Source organism: Mesoplodon mirus (genome assembly GCF_964341445.2).
Source record: "Mesoplodon mirus genome assembly, chromosome: 7".
Lineage (NCBI taxonomy): Eukaryota > Metazoa > Chordata > Mammalia > Artiodactyla > Ziphiidae > Mesoplodon > Mesoplodon mirus.
In genome coordinates, this window is record NC_138983.1 from 29,073,099 (window position 1) to 29,091,816 (window position 18,718).

General features: G+C 38.1%; 1 protein-coding gene across 1 annotated transcript; it reads left to right on the top strand.

Annotated features, from left to right (window-relative positions):
- Positions 1-884: 884 nt before the first annotated feature.
- KCNA4 (potassium voltage-gated channel subfamily A member 4) lies at positions 885-2,876 on the top strand (the record flags this gene model as incomplete). Its single annotated transcript, XM_082627456.1, has 1 exon — positions 885-2,876. One exon carries the CDS (start codon positions 885-887, stop codon positions 2,874-2,876), a length of 1,992 nt encoding a protein of 663 aa, XP_082483582.1.
- Between the last annotated feature and the right edge of the window lie 15,842 nt (positions 2,877-18,718).

An 18,718-nucleotide genomic window follows, 5' to 3' on the forward strand; every position in this document is an offset into this window, starting at 1 on the left:
TTGAGGACAGAAGAAAAATGTATATGTGAAGGAAACACTCAGTTTACTCTTTATTATTTGATTCTTCTTTTTATTTTTCTCCTATGCTTGTTTCCCCTCCTTTTTCAGGTGAAGTGGCTTCTTCTGCATGATTTTAGCTGAAGGATGCTCTGCATTTCCTTGATTTCTATGGAGACCTCAGAGCTGGGCTTGCCCCCACTGACACCTCATCTTGCACCTTCTCTACCTCCCAAGGTCTTTGCCTCTAAAGCTAGCTCGGCATTGCCCCTGGGTCCAGGAAGCCAGTGATGAATTTAAGAGGAAAGCCTGGAGAATCATCCTGATAGGCTTTGAGTGGCAATGTCTGGACATACTTCAAGTCACATGTTAACATGGGTCAAGCCATCACTAGAAGGCAAGTGCTAAGACTTAAAGGCTTATTTGCATTTTATTTAAATGTGATGGACTGAGCTCTGGACAATTTCCATGGCAGAAAAATATATTCCATTTTCTAGGCACGACTGCTGGCTGTTGGATACTCGCTGCCTTTAAATCTCGCAGCATCAACACCACATTCTAGACATTATTTCCCGCTTTGAATATCCCCCCCAAAATAAGTGTTTGGGAGACCCCAACATTTTCTGACTTAGGCTTGAAAGTGCCAGGCTGTTTCTCTGGAGGAACCAAGCTCTGGAGAGCAACACTGAATCCCTGGGAAGAGAGAGCATGGGGTGTGCTGATTTAAAAACAGAAAATGCAAAGTTGGACTGAAAATATCCTTAGTCTTCCAAGCAATCTGCTTAAGGGTTCCAAACTTACCTTAATTTGGTGAGAAAAGAAGCTGCCCTATTTTTCTTTCCTCTTCTTCTCCAACTGGAACCAGCCATTTCCCCCAAACCACCACCATGGAGGTTGCAATGGTGAGTGCGGAGAGCTCAGGGTGCAACAGTCACATGCCTTACGGTTATGCCGCGCAGGCCCGGGCCCGGGAGCGCGAGAGGCTGGCTCACTCGAGGGCGGCTGCGGCGGCCGCTGTCGCTGCGGCCACAGCTGCTGTGGAAGGCGGCGGGGGGTCTGGAGGGGGCGCCCACCATCACCACCACCAGTTGCGTGGGGCCTGCACCTCCCAAGACCCTCAGAGCGGCCGGGGAAGTAAGAGGAGGAGGCGACAGCGGCCCGAGAAGAAGAAAGTCCACCACCGGCAGAGCAGCTTTCCTCACTGCTCCGACCTGATGCCCAGTGGCTCCGAGGAGAAGATCCTGCGGGATCTGAGTGAGGAGGAGGAGGAAGAGGAGGAAGAGGAGGAGGAAGAGGAAGAAGAGGAGGCAGAGGAGGAGGAGGGGAGGTTCCACTACAGCGAGGATGACCGCGGCGATGAGTGTTCCTACACCGACCTGCTGCCCCAGGACGATGCGGGCGGCGGCGGTGGCGGCTACAGCTCGGTCCGCTACAGCGACTGCTGCGAACGCGTGGTGATCAACGTGTCAGGCCTGCGCTTTGAGACCCAGATGAAAACTCTGGCCCAGTTCCCCGAGACTTTGCTGGGGGACCCTGAGAAGAGGACTCAGTATTTCGACCCTCTGCGTAACGAGTATTTTTTTGACAGGAACAGGCCTAGCTTTGATGCCATCTTATACTATTACCAGTCAGGGGGCCGCCTGAAGAGGCCTGTCAACGTCCCCTTTGATATCTTCACCGAGGAGGTGAAGTTCTACCAGTTGGGGGAGGAGGCCCTGCTCAAGTTTCGGGAGGATGAGGGCTTTGTGAGAGAGGAGGAGGACAGGGCCTTGCCAGAGAATGAATTTAAAAAGCAGATCTGGCTGCTCTTTGAGTATCCAGAGAGCTCCAGTCCAGCGAGGGGCATAGCTATCGTCTCGGTCCTGGTCATCCTCATCTCCATCGTCATCTTCTGCCTGGAAACCTTGCCAGAGTTTAGGGACGACAGGGATCTTATCATGGCACTGAGCACAGGCGGGCCCAGTGGGTTGTTGAACGACACCTCGGCCCTCCACCCGGAGAACTCAGGGCACACGATATTCAACGACCCCTTCTTCATTGTGGAGACAGTCTGTATCGTGTGGTTTTCCTTTGAGTTTGTGGTTCGCTGCTTTGCTTGTCCCAGCCAAGCCCTCTTCTTCAAAAACATCATGAACATCATTGACATCGTCTCCATTTTGCCTTACTTCATCACGCTGGGCACGGATCTGGCCCAGCAGCAGGGGGGTGGCAACGGGCAGCAGCAGCAGGCCATGTCCTTTGCCATCCTCAGGATCATCCGTCTGGTCCGAGTATTCCGGATCTTCAAACTCTCCAGGCACTCCAAGGGCCTGCAGATCCTGGGCCACACCCTGCGAGCCAGCATGCGGGAACTGGGCCTTCTGATCTTCTTCCTCTTCATTGGGGTCATCCTCTTTTCCAGTGCTGTGTATTTCGCGGAGGCGGATGAACCGACTACCCATTTCCAAAGCATCCCAGATGCATTTTGGTGGGCCGTGGTGACCATGACAACTGTGGGCTACGGGGACATGAAGCCCATCACCGTGGGGGGCAAGATCGTAGGGTCTCTGTGTGCCATTGCAGGTGTCTTAACCATTGCTTTGCCAGTGCCAGTGATTGTCTCTAACTTTAACTATTTCTACCACAGAGAGACTGAAAATGAGGAACAGATACAGCTGACACAGAATGCAGTCAGTTGCCCGTACCTCCCTTCTAATTTGCTGAAGAAATTTCGGAGTTCTACTTCTTCTTCCCTGGGGGACAAGTCAGAGTATCTAGAGATGGAAGAAGGGGTTAAGGAATCTCTGTGTGCAAAGGAGAAGTGTCAGGGAAAGGGGGATGACAGTGAGACAGATAAAAACAACTGTTCTAATGCGAAGGCTGTGGAGACCGACGTGTGAATCTCCTTCTCCACCCGCCACTGCCCCTCCCCCCAATCCCAGCATCTCCAAATATATTTATGCATAGAGAGTGCAGTTATGAAAATGATATATGCAAATGAATCCAGTGCATACAGTAGTACGCCATTTAATGGTTATACATGGCATAATTGTTACTAAACTTGTATTACGTATCAAACAAACGATACATCTTGGAGAAGAGGGAGGCTTAAATAGGAGCAAATCTATCTTTATATTTTTTATTAGAATGCAAGAGTTTTGCACATTAACTGGAGGAGGTGTTAAAAGTAAAGATGGTTCTGTGGAGAGAATGTGTATGTCTGTGTGTGTGTGTGTGTGTGTGTGAGTGCTGCGTGCGTGTGTGTATGTGTAAGTAAATTGTCAACGTTGTTAGTAATCGTGCAGTGATGGGAAAAGTTGGCATTTTGAAGTATTTACTATGTAAGACCTAATGAATTTGAGCAGTCATTTATCAGTGCTTTAATAGCATTTCATGTCTTTGGATTCCATAGCTGTGGTTTTTTAAAAATTGTAAGAATTACTATGTAGAAAAAAAAGAAAGTGGATTATTTAATAGACGATAGGTTACAATTTTATCTTGGATTTAATTAAAGTTTATTTTTAACTGGAAATTAACTTTTAAAAAGGCTGCAGGGGCCTTTAGAAATTGGTTATATTTTATTATTAATTTTGGGGAGATGTGACAGCAAATGCCTAACAATAATGGAAGAAATGAAGTCAGAGAAAATGTAACAAGTTTTGTTCACAAATAACAGAACTGGAATTTTCTTTCTTTCTTTTTTTTTCTTTTCCTTTGCACTACTTTATATGCTGGAGATTGAGAGAGACTTCATACTGTGAATGTTTACTAATGTTAACAGTTCAATGACAATCATTGGAAGAATGATTTCTTAGTCTTATTTTATTGTTCTCTCATTTTCTTTGTGTGAGAAGAATGGCCACAGAGATAACAGCACATGATTCCCTTCTCTTCTTAAATCTAAATAACTGATCTGCAAAGGGACTATGAAGTCAAATTTAGCAACTGAATCTTTTGAAATTGCTCTGTTACAATGATGCTTCTGAAACCATACTATTTTAAATATTCTTCTGCCTTTAAATCCAGAATAATTTAACCAAAGTTAATGCATGCACTGAAAGAATTCTTGAAGAATTAAGACACCCAGCAGCTACAGTGATTATGGCTTAAGAGCTTTCTATTAAATGTGCAACATAATTTCTAGATTTATTAAGTTTATTTATTTGTGTAGCGACATAAGTGCAGAATGTGGGGATTCACCTCAGAATTTAGAATTCTATTTGCTAAAATTGATATAAGAAAGAATTGTGTCAAAACATTTGGCTTCCACATCACCATCATTATCATTTTTATTAAAGGAATTAGTGACACTGTAACTGCATTTAACTCATGACAAGATGTTCTAGAATGTAAGGTAACAGCTAGTGATCCAGCTTACACTGTTAAGTCATAATGAGATGTAGGTTAGCAAACTCAGAATACATACGAGGCCTTATTCTCCAATATTTCAACTTCTTTATAAAGTTGTTGTTCTGAAGTCTGGGGAAAAAATGCTATGTAGGGTATCTCAGCACGTAATGAACTCTGACAACTGCGAACTTTAAAAAAAAAAAAAAAAAAAAGAACTAGAATAGCTTTACTCAAGCCTTTTAATCCCAGGCCATCGTTTGATAATAATATAAATCTTACCTCTCCTTGAATGATATTTAAAATTCAAAGTAAATTCAGTGTTGGGTTTAAAACCAAAGCTACCCCCTTCTCTTCACCCCTTCACCGCCACTTTAGAGAAACACCTCTCAAGAACACCTTTTGGAGAATGAGAAACCGCCAGGGGTGGGGGGGGTGTTGATTGAGTGCAGACCAAAGATCTCTAGTGGACAGTGGAGAGTGACAGGACAAGGAAATGCCATCTTGTAACAAGACTTCAAAGGTGACATTTTAATATATTTTGGATTTAGAGCAAAAAATGTAACAAACATTAGACTATGGGTAACACTATTTGGGTTGGTCACCGTTTATTTGGGAAAGTCACTCTGTTAATCTCTGTACCCCAGTTTCCTCATTAGTGAAAAAGAGGGCACATAAAGCATTTGTTACATCACAGAGTTGTTATGGGAGGCAAATTAGAACATGTGAAACCTCTGAAATGCCGAGTTCCATATAAATGCCTGATGCTATGTCTAAGTTGTTTAATCTTCCTCTGGGAGAAAAAGAGACTTAGAACCCATGAGTTACATCTGCTTTATTAGGATAATGGGTAATTTCTTTAATTTTGAGCTCCTTACAAGAAGTTGATTTGCAGATACAAGATAGCCTGTCACTGAATAATTACTTCAGTTTCTTCTTTTTGGGGAAGATCCCAGGCATGTCATGGTATAAAAAGTTGGCTCTGTGGACAAGGTACTGTGTTGCTTTTGCTGTACCCCAACTAGGTCAGATATTATATCTTAATATAGTTTAAATGCTCTCTGGTATTGGATGTTTATTGACTATTCTATAATAGCAATAGCTATGATTTGGCTATGTTAGGAAGGGAAAATGTATTTCATTGTTTCCACAACATCTCTTTTTAAAATCTGAAAAGTTACATGAAATTTTATTGATATGTATTAGAATTTGGTATTTCTGAGAATCTAGGAAATATAGTCATTTGGGGACCCTGGGGTTTTCCTTTATCTTACATGGTTTTCTTAAGGGTAAAAAGGTCAAGAAGTAACAACAAGGACTTCCAAACCAAATATTATTAGGTTATTACTAAATGTTTGTTTGTTTGTTTGTTTTTTCCTGCAAAGTGCGTTTATTTTAGCATGTCTGGATCATGATTTCACACTGAGAAGGAAGCATTTAAGCCCTCAAGACTTGTATAGGAACACTTCTATATAGAACACTTCTATTACAGATAATGTGTGAAGGTAGATTCCTCAGTGCAGCTGTGGATTTGTAGTATTTTTCCAAGTCACAGCTAGGCAAAGTGCTTTAGTATCATTTGTGAATGTTTTATACTAAGAATTATGCTTCCAGGGGCTATCTGTAACTTATTTAGGAAACTGTGTCTTTTTCAAGGCCACCATACACATTTGGCTGTAAGATAAAAGAGAAATGACCCCATTTAGAGATTTGAATTCTTGGGATCTGGAATCATTTAGTTGCTTTTCAGATGATAATAAATGTTACCAAAAGTACAGTGTTTGAGGTTCATCCTAATCAGAGTCTTTTCAAGAGTGGATGCATTGTTCTCTTTTGCATATGCTTGAAAAGGAAACAGCTATGCCTAACAGTTACAGAGGAGAGAGGAGGGATTAATATTCCTTTGAATTTCCGTGAAAAGAGAGCTTGTGGATACCAGAGGTGTGACAGTTGGTCTAGGGGCCCAGAGCCAACTTGTTGACTGTGGGCACATCATCTCATCTCCGTGATCTCAGGTTTTTGTTTTTAAATGTACAATCAGGTGATTGGGCTACATTATCACTTGATTCCTTCCAGTACCAAAATTCTGTGGAGTTGAAGAAAACACTAGATTAGCTTGATATTTTCTAAGTACCCCTCAAATCATACCAGACTTGTAGTAAGAACAAAATGGTTTTATTTATTTATTTATTTTCTGCGGTATGCGGGCTTCTCACTGTTTTGGCCTCTCCCGTTGAGGAGCACAGGCTCACAGGCCCAGCCGCTCCATGGCATGTGGGATCCTCTCAGACCGGGGCACAAACCCGCATCCCCTGCATCGGCAGGCAGACTCTCAACCACTGTGCCACCAGGGAAGCCCCAACAAAATGGTTTTAAAATCTCCCTGTTAGATTAAATGCAGAGCCAGGAGTTTGAGATTGAGCTTTTAGAATGTAAACTAAACTGAATGAATCGGGTTTATTTTGAAGCTATTTATTCTAGCAACTTCTAAAGGGAAGGGATTCGCTTAATAAAAAATAACTCCTCAGTCTCCAGTTGAATCCACATGGTGAAAGTTGGTAAGTAAACATTTTGATTTCTTGCTTTGTTATAGTACAGTCTTGTCAGTAAGCAGTGTTCCGACCTGTGCTGGGGAACTCATTTTATGCTTAGACACATGTAGTATTTCACAAGTGCTACTGCTTTCCTTGTCGAGCTTGTTTTAAACAGGATAGCTGAAGCTCTGTGAAAATCTTTTCATTAAGCATATGTTGAAATAGCATCCAATATATGAATAAGAAATATCTAAGGAAAATATTCTGAGTTAATGTATATATATATATTCTTTTTCCCCATTTTTTATTTTTATTTTCTGTGGTATGTGGACCTCTCACTGTTGTGGCCTCTCCCGTTGCGGCGCACAGGCTCCAGAGGCGCAGGCCCGGCAGCCATGGCTCACGGGCTCAGCCGCTCCGCGGCATGTGGGATCTTCCCAGACCGGGGCACGAACCTGTGTCCCCTGCATTGGCAGGCGGACTCTCAACCACTGCGCCACCAGGGAAGCCCTCCCCATTTTTTAGAAAGTCAACTTTAACCAGTGGAAAATTATTTTTAATTGCATTGGAATCATAAATAGTAGTACCCCCATGTCCCAAGAGAATCAGGAAGGGTGTTCTCTGTTGTTGATTTTCAGGATTGTGATGCATCTTCAGCATTAACATTGCAGCTATTCCTAGATAAAGTGGGAAATAAATACACCTCGGTTCAGTTTACATTTTTAAGTTAACATGTGATGTGTTCATGGGCACAATGCAGAGTGTAACATCGCTCTTTATATATATATATATATATATATATATATATATATATATATATATATATATATATTTTTTATTGAATGATTTTTAGAATGATTACGGGTTGTCATTCAGTGACAAAGGGGCCTGTTCCAGGAAATCTTTCTGACCCAAAAGTCATTCTGAATTCTGCAGAGGACATTTGGTGTGAACAATAGGTACCTCTTGGTTTTCCTGCTGCAGAGAAACTTGACTCAAAACAGAGTTTTCCAGACCAATCCATCTACCACTACAGGTTAGAAGACAATCCTACTTTCTAGTGTGGCAATCAGTATTCCTGTTTGAAAGAAGGTTGATGGAGTTGTTTGTGTTCAGGATTGGAGGGAGCAGACCTATTTTTGCAGTAAATGGGAATATGTACTTCTGAAATGTGAATTAAGATTAGGACTGTGATATGAGTTTTATTTCTGACTTGGTTTTCTGTTTCCATAGCAGTCCCAATTTCTCATAATAGCCTCCTCTTAAGAAGTATGCTGATACATATCAGACCATATGATATGGCCCAATTTGAGGTTCAGAAAATATGGTGGCTTTATTTATGGGTAAATAAATTAATCCCAGGGTATGAGTTGGGTGATTTGAAAAACAGCACATATTTAATGAGCTGCAGCTCTGAGTGAGACCCTAGCATATCCCCTTTCAGGCCTGTAAGTAATACTAGGCGGGATTGATGTATAAGGCAAGTAATGTGCCAAATAAGGAGTCTTACTGTCATGTAGGAAAGGATAGTTCCACATTCACTGGTCATGGTGTTCCTGACGTGCAGTTAAGTTTTTGATCCATTTTCTGTCCCTGGTATCTTGGAAGGAGAATTTGTATCCTGAATAGTAGGAGCTAAATGATTTTGATAGTTGATCCACAAACATTCAACTTTTGCTTCCTTATCTGCAAATTATCTGTTGGATAGATTTTTTTCATAACTAGTTTCTCATCTGAGGCTGGCTTTACTCAGGCTCAGAACCATTGTCTCCCATTAAACAGCCAGTCCAGAAAATGCAAAATCATAAAAAGAAAATAATACAGTACAAAGAATCAACAAATATACTGAAACCAGAAAGCCAAGAAAAACCTAACTGGGAGGCCAAGTCTGTTGTTCAAATCAATGTGTCACATACATCAAAATGAAATATATTTAGGGGTAGCCTTTGTCATGGCTTCTCACCACTAGCAGAGATAAGTCACTGAAAGAGTATACAATGTGAACATTTTCTGTGAAGATGATAGAAATGTCAACTTACTTTAGCAGTGGTCTTAGTAGTAATTTTTAGGAATAATAAACATGGAAAATATGCTGTTTTTTCCAGTTATTGGCATTATGTGGAAATGTACTTGGGTTGTTTTTTCATGATTCTGTAGACCAGGGACATATTTTTAAAGCCAGAGAGCATGAAGGCATTTTTATCCACAGTAAGCTACTGGCTGTTGAGGGGTCAGTCACCTCTTAAATCAGTCAAAGCACTCAAATAAATAGCCCCTATGGATATCAGCTAAAGTTGTGCCAGTGCTGAGCCAAAGAATTATATTTGTTTTAACATAATTAGATTAATATATATCCATATGTTTACATATATCATATATTTCATTTTCTGCCTTTATTCTGGCAAAAGATATATAAGTCAATGAATGGTCTGAGGCACTGAAAGAGACTTCTTGAAGTCAAGTGAAAGTGTGTAAATATCATGTGGTTTGGGGAAATGGTGACACTTAAGGATTGAAAAGTCTTTATACTCTAGGTTGGATTTTTATGCCATATAACCACAGCGGTATTAGGGTTAAGCTCTGAGACATTCCATTGGATAAGGAGATGTGGAATTCATTCCTAGGACAGGTTTTTATGTTTTATGGAACATTGTAAAATGTTTAGTTTATTTTTCATGGACATTATATAAAGGATGTATATAGCATGGAAACTGGACTATATGGCTGCATAGATCTACTCTGTGCTCTCTAGAAATAGATTGATTTGAAGTCATTATCTTTCTGTATTTTTGTTGTAGCTGTTGTTTCATGTGACTTCCTTAATTCTCTTAGGTTCAGTTACAGTATTAAAAGTCTCAGGTTATTGTTGGGTTTTTGTTTTTTTTTTTTTTTTTTGGTGAATGTTCTAATATCTTTCAGTCTCTGAGGGCACTCACATACAAAACTGTAAAATAATTGGAAAATCCCATATCTCTTGGGGACCAGGCCTATATTATCTGAACTCTCTCAGTGATGGGGGCCACATTTGTTAACATGGACGGTGCATGTTATTCTATTTATAAACTTAATTCACTCATACCTGAATAGATGAATGATTCCCTTGGAGAACACTAATGGTGTTGATGGCACCCGAGCGAGTCTTTTTTTCTCCTTCAATTGGTAAGGATCATGATCCAAATGAGGCTTTCATTTGCTATCAGGAAGGGTAGGAAATAATGAATGAAGCTCCCCCTGGACTGAAATCTATCAAGAGGAGATAGAATCTCTAGGGATTGTCGTAGGATTTATATTTATTTATTTATTCATTTGCCATTCCTCATTGGTGTCTTACTGCCATTACTATTGGGAGATGGATATTAGTTTTAGGATGGTTTACCTAAGATTAGCATGACTTTTGATAACAAAATAGAGACTCTAAGTTCCACACTATCTTATTAGCCTCAGGAGTATCTCTAATTAAATACTTTAAGAAATTAATGTGAGATTTGGAGATTGCAATCTATATTTAGAGCCATGTATTTGGAGGGAGATTTATCCCATAAATAATGATTCATTTATTCAGATTTCTTGAGAGGATAATGTTTTTCTTCCCTGTTTCTTGACTTCTCCACATTATATTTAAATTTGTGATTATGTTTAAATTGGTGGATATAAATGTTTACCTTCTAGCAGACCAAGTGAAAGGGTTGGTTGTGATTGATTAGAGAATGACAAGATTGTTTGATGATCTTTTTTGCAACTTGGCTATTAATCGGTCTAGAAGCTGATTTCAGTATATGTGAAAAATGGCATAGGGAAATGCATATATACCATATTACTATCTAGGTGACACAGTACTGTTAGGGACAGATTTTCCTTCTGGATTTTTAGAAGTATTCTCAGAGTTCTTGACCAGTTTCCTCCTGATCTGATCCAGCCAATGAGAAGCTAGTAAACTGCTTTTTTTCTTTCAGTAGCAGCAGGATATAAGGAGGATCAGAGCTAAGTGGGGGATAAGGGAGTGGGAGGGAGGGTGGGAGGCAAGGGGCAAAGAGTTATGCCTAAATGAAGTGCTTCATTTGATAGTGTCCACTACTAGTATGTATTAATCCAGGAAATCAAGGACAGTGAATTGATCACTTAGTATTGGTACCAGACTTAGTAAGCATGTGTATGTATATGTCCCAATACCCTAATTCCCTTTGTTCTTAGTCTTTGAGAGCACTCGCATTCAAAACCATAAAACTGTTGCTGAGAATTAAAGCTATACGTCTTATTAAAGATAAAACTCACCTTTCCTTTCAGAGCAAGGGATTCTTTCACATCCTCAGAAGATTACAACTTGAAGATTACAATTTGGGCACTTATATTTCACAGAGGATAATTCCCTCCTCCTGCCTCACCGTCTCATTCTAATACAGAATGTTACTGTGGTAGTGTATTAAAACCAAGACAGAATTAAGCAACCAGTTGAAGGCCTGAGAGTGAATGTCACTAACACAGAGCTGAATGATGTGTTTATGTTGGTTATTGCCGGTGTGCAATTCTTAGAGGAATGGAAAAATCATAAAATCTGTGCAGTAACAAAATTAGAACTCCTTGCTGCTGTCATATGCTCCTTGCTGATTTAGCTGCTGTTCATCCACAGAGAAGAGGTGTCATTTCACTACTAGAATCCACATACTTCACAGGCTGCAAGGCAGTGTGAGAAACAGTGGAGAAAGGGTTAGATTAGACAGATGAAGATGAAGCGAAGTACAGTATTGTAAGGTGTGAATCGTCTTGTGACACCAAACTATATTTACTCACTCAAGGCACTGAGTTGACTCTTTGGATGGGAGAGGCTGTTTAGGAATTACTGTTTCTTTTTGGTTTGTCCGTGGTATCACTGTTGGAGATCAGTCTAGCATGGTATAAATCCTGCTGTCATTGCTAAAATAAGCTAAAAATTACATGCTGGAAACATTTTTTTTTCGTTTCAGTTATGAAAAGCTGTAGTTGTGTTATAAGCTTTGCAAGAGAGATTATGAAGTCATTCAACTTTCAAAAATGTTACTGTACCCTTAAAAGGATTTGAAAAGGAAATAGAAGATTCTAATATAAGTTCCAACCAAATATAAACTTGTTCAAACTAAAGGGTTCAAAGGTTTCCTTTCTGGTTTTCCCTTTCAGTCTTTCCCCTCAGTTATTAAGCCTATTGCCTTTTTTTTAAACCGCAGAGATGGCCACGTAAAATGCTTGCACGCCCAACTCACCTTTGCTTCAACAAAAGCCCCGATCAGGAAGGCTTCTGCCATCCCAAGTTCACCGATTTCTCAGGGAGAGCTTTTCTTGTGTGATTCAGGTGGATGTCTTGCCATTTTATAAATCAGGTCATGCCAGTGCATACCCAGAAAGCTTCTACGATCACCTGCAATGTGGGTCTGTTATGTTCGGTCATTATGCTAGGTTATTTTCTGCCTATTAGTGAACAGCTGGGATTTTAGAAACAGCTGGATGATTAGTTGTGTATTTTCCATTTTTTCACTCAGATGCTTTATTATCGTGTAGAAACAGCCCCAGTGTGGAATGAGCTTCAAGTATAATAGCAAAAAGCTTCCTCTGATGCAACTGTTGTTATTAGGAATGTAATGAAGAAAATCAAGGGCAAATTGTTCACTTTACAAACACGTTGTTAGAGATGATGCACTCATTTCCATTCTTGGACAAAGCAGTTGATTTACCAACTTTTTGAATGCCTCTCGTGATATTTCTTAGGCTACCGAAGCTCTGCTTTGACTGTTACATTTATTTGCTTAAGGGGAAATGTCTATACATGAGGAGACGTCACCTGAGCTTTCCATTCGCTGCTGGCAACGGAAGCTGACAGAGCAGGCAGGCTCAAGTCCTTTCACTCATCAGCCTATTTTTAGGTTGGTCCCTTTGTGACTAACTTCAACCCTGACTACAGGGGTTGAAATTCGAAGACAACATGGTGTTTTATTATGAACATCTGCACGTTTATAAAACTGTTTGGTATTGTGAAAGGGACAAATGTAATTCACCCACTGTTTGTTGGTTCCTCACCCTGGACTAAAATTATTATAAACAGAGTGCCCTGACTTCTTTCCTTCACCAATTATTTTTTTAACAGAGGTTTGTTAAGCTCATGCCAGGTGACTGGGCTGTACCTGTGTTCCCAATCTCTAAAGGTACTAACACTTCAGAGAATCACAGTCCACGTAGAAGGATTTTTGAGTTACGGAAAGATTTATTCTTCTAAATAACAGGATTCTTGTTTATTATTACTATTGCCCCCTCTCCCCCCTAGAATCTATATGTTTGACTGGGTCTGGTTTCTCCTTAAAGAGTGAATTGCCAGGCTATCATGCTTTAATAATACTTTTTATAAATTCTATCTAGTGTTTGTAAAGTGCTTCCATTTCTGTAATATCTTCTGTATAAACTGCTCAGTAAATGGGACCAAATTCAACTTGCCAATTTTTTAGGATTCTTGCTCATGTAATAACAATAGTCAGTGCTTTCAAACAGTAGAGGTAATCACCTCTACAAAGAGTATTTACTTATTTTAATTCCCAGGATTTATATTCTATTTGATAGCATGTGTTTAAGTTATAACTCAGAGAGGAGGAGAGAAGCAAAGCTTTGATTGAAATAATAAACATCTGTGAAAGAGTAAACAATAGTCATATTTTTTATTCCAAAGTAGATTTTTTCCAGGACCATGGTTCTTCTGTTCCATAAGAACAGTTTTTTTAAGCACATCTGTATCTGTCTTTCTCCTTGGAATGGTATGAGTGCTGTTGATGGTGCATTTTCAAATTTTGACTTGAGTAAAGACCTGAGTTTCTTCCTTGGATACATGTAAAAAAGCTTGTGCTTCTTGTGGACTAGCTACCTAGGCAAGCCAAATGAAACTGTGTCAATTACAGGCTAAGTCAGGGCAGTTGAGGCCAACTTTCGGGATTTTTCTGAGGTGCCTTCTGTCTGCATTGCTCAGATCTCATAAGTGTTTGCTCAGATGTCTATTTGCTTTTAGGATGCTGATTTCTTTCTCTCTCTCTCTCTCTCTCTCTTTTTTTTTTTTTTTTTTGATTTCTTTCTCTTGGAGTTAAGGCTTTCACATTTGAAATTTGGTTGTAATAATGTGTTTAGCTTTCTCTATCTAGCTTTAATTTCTTCAGAGCAACTCAAACTTCTATGAAATATGTCTTAAGGACTATCTTGTTTGTTTTCTGAGTGTTTCAGAACATACATTAGAGACCCGGGCTTTCAGTGTTCATTCAAACCAAACAACCATTATCTTTAATTGAAGCTCCTTCTAACTTGAAGCCAAAACAATTGGTCGAGTCAGTGAAGGAAAAAAAAAAAAAAAAAAAAGCCAAGTTGATTGTCTGGCATTGTGAAGTCGTTTATTCAGTTCTGCTTCGTTAAAGCTGTTAGTATGAAACGCATCCTAGATTCTTTTTAAATTTGGGGAGTTTTCAAGTACTATCTATTCTGTCAGGGAAATACTTTTAATCGTAAAACCATTATTTTGTGGAATTTTTTGTTTTTTTTACTTTAGCGAATTGTAACTATTCCTGTGCCTTAGAAATAGGACATTCTGCATACTAAATCTTTATGTGATTTCTTAAAACTAAGATGATTTTCCCTTCACAATTTTTCCTGAAAGCATTTTCAAACTTTAAAAAGGTATATTTAGCCTAAATTAGCAAATACATAGTTAATATTTGAAGATTTTTTTAGCCAAATAGCTGAATTGCTCATTATTTAGTGTGAAGGAGTAAATGACTCTTACATTTTTTTTTTACACATCAGATATTGAAGATGGAAAGGCATATATTTATTTACAATTTCTGAAAGAGGCTGAAGGTAACAGATAGCAGAATGTTTCATGTGGTTCATTCAGAAGTCCTTTAACAGAAGCCAACTGCATTTACAATATATCAGAATTTTTCTATACCTAACCAGAGAGTGTAATTTAGAAATGTAATATTACATTAAGTAGATTACATTTCTGAAATTTTAAAATAAATTCAGATTATATAACATTACCTCTATTTAGGGCGTTTAAAAAAAAAACGTACTAAATAGTCTAACAGGTGCGTGTGAGTGTTCTCAGAATAGAGTTTGACAATTTATAACCCTATTTCCCTGAATGAGCAATATGTTTTCGGAAGAAAAGTCTCTTTATGTACACGTTTGAATATAAATATATTACTCTATCTTTAACTTTTATTTTAGACCTTGATCTTAAATTTGGTTTCCCTTTTTCTAGTATCAACTGATGGTTTCTGTGGCATTAAATAATCATTAATTATCTGTTCCTATTAGAATAAAATTTTACCGTAAAAATAAGGACTAATAATTTGTACAGATTGACCCATAGAGAATTAGTACATAAAACAGACATTTCTCTTTTCACTGGTCATGTAGAGCCATTTCTCAGTAATTATGTTTTTCTGCTTTTTAAAAATGTGAAACTCACATTATTTTACTAAGTATTTATTGCAACCTGCTCATGCTATTTATCAAAACCTGGCTGTTTGCCATGGAGAAATAAACCTCTTAGCCTCCATAGAATAGTATTAAAAGCATCTTGTAATAAACCTCTCACCAGAAAGATGGTTCCATGGCAGGTATTCAAGGACGGTATTGTAGGCAGCTCTAGGGTATTTAATGGAAAGTACAGACAACTTAAGTGATTCAATTTCACTAAGAAAAAAAAAAAAGCCCATATTCTTAACAAGTTGAATGTTGCCGTAGCTCCAGTCTTTTAAATCACATTGTTGCACAAAATTATTTGTCAGTGGATGGTCAAATGAAAAATTGGGGATGAGGTATAGAGAATTTTGCTATTAAATAACATTTTTAATTTTGAAACCATTCCTACCTCTGCAAACAAATTCTAATTATAGGAGATGTTTGGTTTTCTAACTGGCAGATAACAAGAGCAAGAAGTTCAAAGTCAGATTAGTCACGAATAAGCAGAATTTGCTTTTGTGGTATGTTTCTGCTTGTGGCTATAACACAAACCTATTATCTTATAATTTCTATCATTAGCATGCTAATATCATCACATTTTAATAACTTGTTAATTTCCACGGAAGCCTAGGTGGTAAATTTAGGTTGTGTGCTTTGCAGCCAGCTACCGGTTAGCAGATGGACAGACATGGTCATAGAAGTTGCCACTGTCCACATCACTACTAGTACTATGAACATATTTGTGATGAAAGCTTATTTTTCATTTCTTTCTTAGGTTCTCAGAGAAGAGTATTTTATTTTATTTTATTTAAGGAAATCTTTATTTTTTTAGGAGAATGTATCAAATCCATCCTTGAAATCGGGATCATGTGGCAATAGAGTGTGTGGGAGAAGTAGTTGTGTGTTATTCGTAGTTTTGGCCCCTTAGGTTGTTTGTCCATGTCCAGATGAAAACATACATATGTTTTTCCTTGATTGGTTGAACTGGTTAATGTGTGCTTCTTATCTGTGTGAAGTGTTTTCACTGGAAACTCAAGGGGCTGTGATGTGCTCGATGCATTCCAGCAAATTGTAAGAGGTTCTGGAATCATTTGAATTGTGCCTTTATGTTGATGAGGTTGACCAAAGTATTTACTCATTGCTTTTGTAGATGCTGTGCAGATGCTTTTATATATCTTTTAAAAGTACTATTGAAGTGTGTTTATCTCATGCTTGTATTTCAGAGTATAATAAAATATATAATGATCACATGTAACCATGATGGCATGTGATCAATAGCAAAAAGAGTAACAGACATAGTTAAGGCTTGAAGAGTTATTTTAAATATTTTTTAAACTAAAATAATATTACCCTATTATATTCTCAATATGTAGAGTAGAGAACAGGCAGAGTGAGGCGGGGGGAAGGTGTTTCGTTATTCTAACTCCTTTTTTCCTATGCATTGTTATCCTACCTCATTATAATTATAATATACTTATAATCTGAGTTGTGTTTTTCCCTGATTATAATATCACTGCCTTTTCCTTAGTGTCACTACATAGTTTTTTATTATTCTTTTATTTTTTGCCATGATTTTGTGTCTGTACCACAGTCTATCAAATCAATGTGCGTAGTTTTCTTGTTCATTTCAGTATGATGGATATTTTCTAGATTGCTTTATTTTTTTCATTATAAATAAAACTGATATCTTCATGAATATAATATTTAAAAAATTTTTTCTTACTATTTTTTAAAGCTAGCTTCCCAATAGAAGTTGTTTGTTTTTAAATAAAGGGACTTTAATTTTAAATGCTATTGCAGTCTTTTCCAATATAATATAATATATCAATAATGAATCTAGTGGGTCAAGAAATAAATTTTGAAAATAATTTATTTGCTGTTCTCTGCAGTTTAGCAAACAGTAATCATTTAAATATTATCAATAATGTAATGGCTATACACTGACCTTAACTTTGCCTATTCATATAGCAAATTGTTTTAGATGTAAGTGTTGCTTGAGCAGCTCATGAGAAGGTGGTTCACGTTAGTTCTCTGGTCTCCTACTGTAAGCAGACTCCTGTACCTTTTCATATGGTTCATGGTAATCAGGATAATTATACATTTGTCCCTTAGTATCCACAGGGGATTGGTTCCAGGACTCTCGTCAGATACCGAAATCCGAGGCTTCTCAAGTCCCTTGTATAAAATGGTGTAGTATTTACATGTAAGCTACACATACCCTCTCATATACTTTAAATCATTTCTAGATTACTTATAATACCTAATACAATGTAAATGCTATGTACATAGTTGTACATACAATACATGTGCTATGTAAATAGTTGCCAGTGTGTGGCAAATTCAAGTTTTGTTGTTTGGAACTTTCTAGAATTTTGTTTTTTTCCCCAAATATTTTTGATCCGTGGTTGGTTGAATCCAAGGATGTTTAACCCATGGATATGAAGGCCCAACTGTATCTCTCTCTCTCTTTGTCTTACCTGAAGGGCCTGCCTTCAGCTCTCTAATCTCTCTTAACTCTACTATCACTCAAGCCTTTCATCTGTCCTTAAGACAACTACTCTTCTGAACTCCTAATCTCTGTATGGCTTGTGAATGTTTTCATGGTAATTTCATCATGGTATATTGAATTATAGGAGACAGGTTTTATCTCCAGTTCCATTTCTCCTCTTTCTCTATTCTCTTCTTCCTTCTTTTCCTTCAACTCCTTTTCTTCTCTCTCTCTCTCTCTCTCTCTTTTTTTTTTTTTTGACTGAATATCTCACTTTTCACTGACTTGATGTTTCAATATTGAGGGACAGACTACAAATGGGAAATGCTCTGCCTACTTCTTCTCACCTTGGAATTGGATGGTCCCTTAGAAGAGTTTAAAACTGTTCATATTCAAGCTAAGCAGCCTGTCTCCTAGTAAGAGAACAAAGCTATGTAGACTACTGAATTTTATAAAGATTAAATGTTATATTCTAATGGTACTTGTCTGTGGAAATAATACAGGTTATTCCTGGGAATATTAATTCCTGCTCTTGAAGAATAATCTGTTTGCCTAACTTCTTGGATTCAATATTTTAATGAAAAAAGGCAGGGGGTGGGGAAGAGGAATAGATAATTTTTTTTTCTTTTCCTTGGCAGCTAAAAGCACATTTTTATCTCCTTTTTCCAGGGCTCCTGAAAGGATTTCTGGAATTTTTGAAAAACTTTGCTGATTTTAAACTCTGAGCCCATAACTCTTTACTGTTTCTTATTATCTGCTTATCTTGGAAATGCTGGTTTTCGGAGAATTGATCCAATTAAATTTGAGCTGTTTCCAATTATTCCTGGAACCCCTTCTTGTTTCAGGAAGAAATAGTAGAAATAAACAAGTTTTTTTTTTAAAGATTTGAAACTATTTGTAATATCTT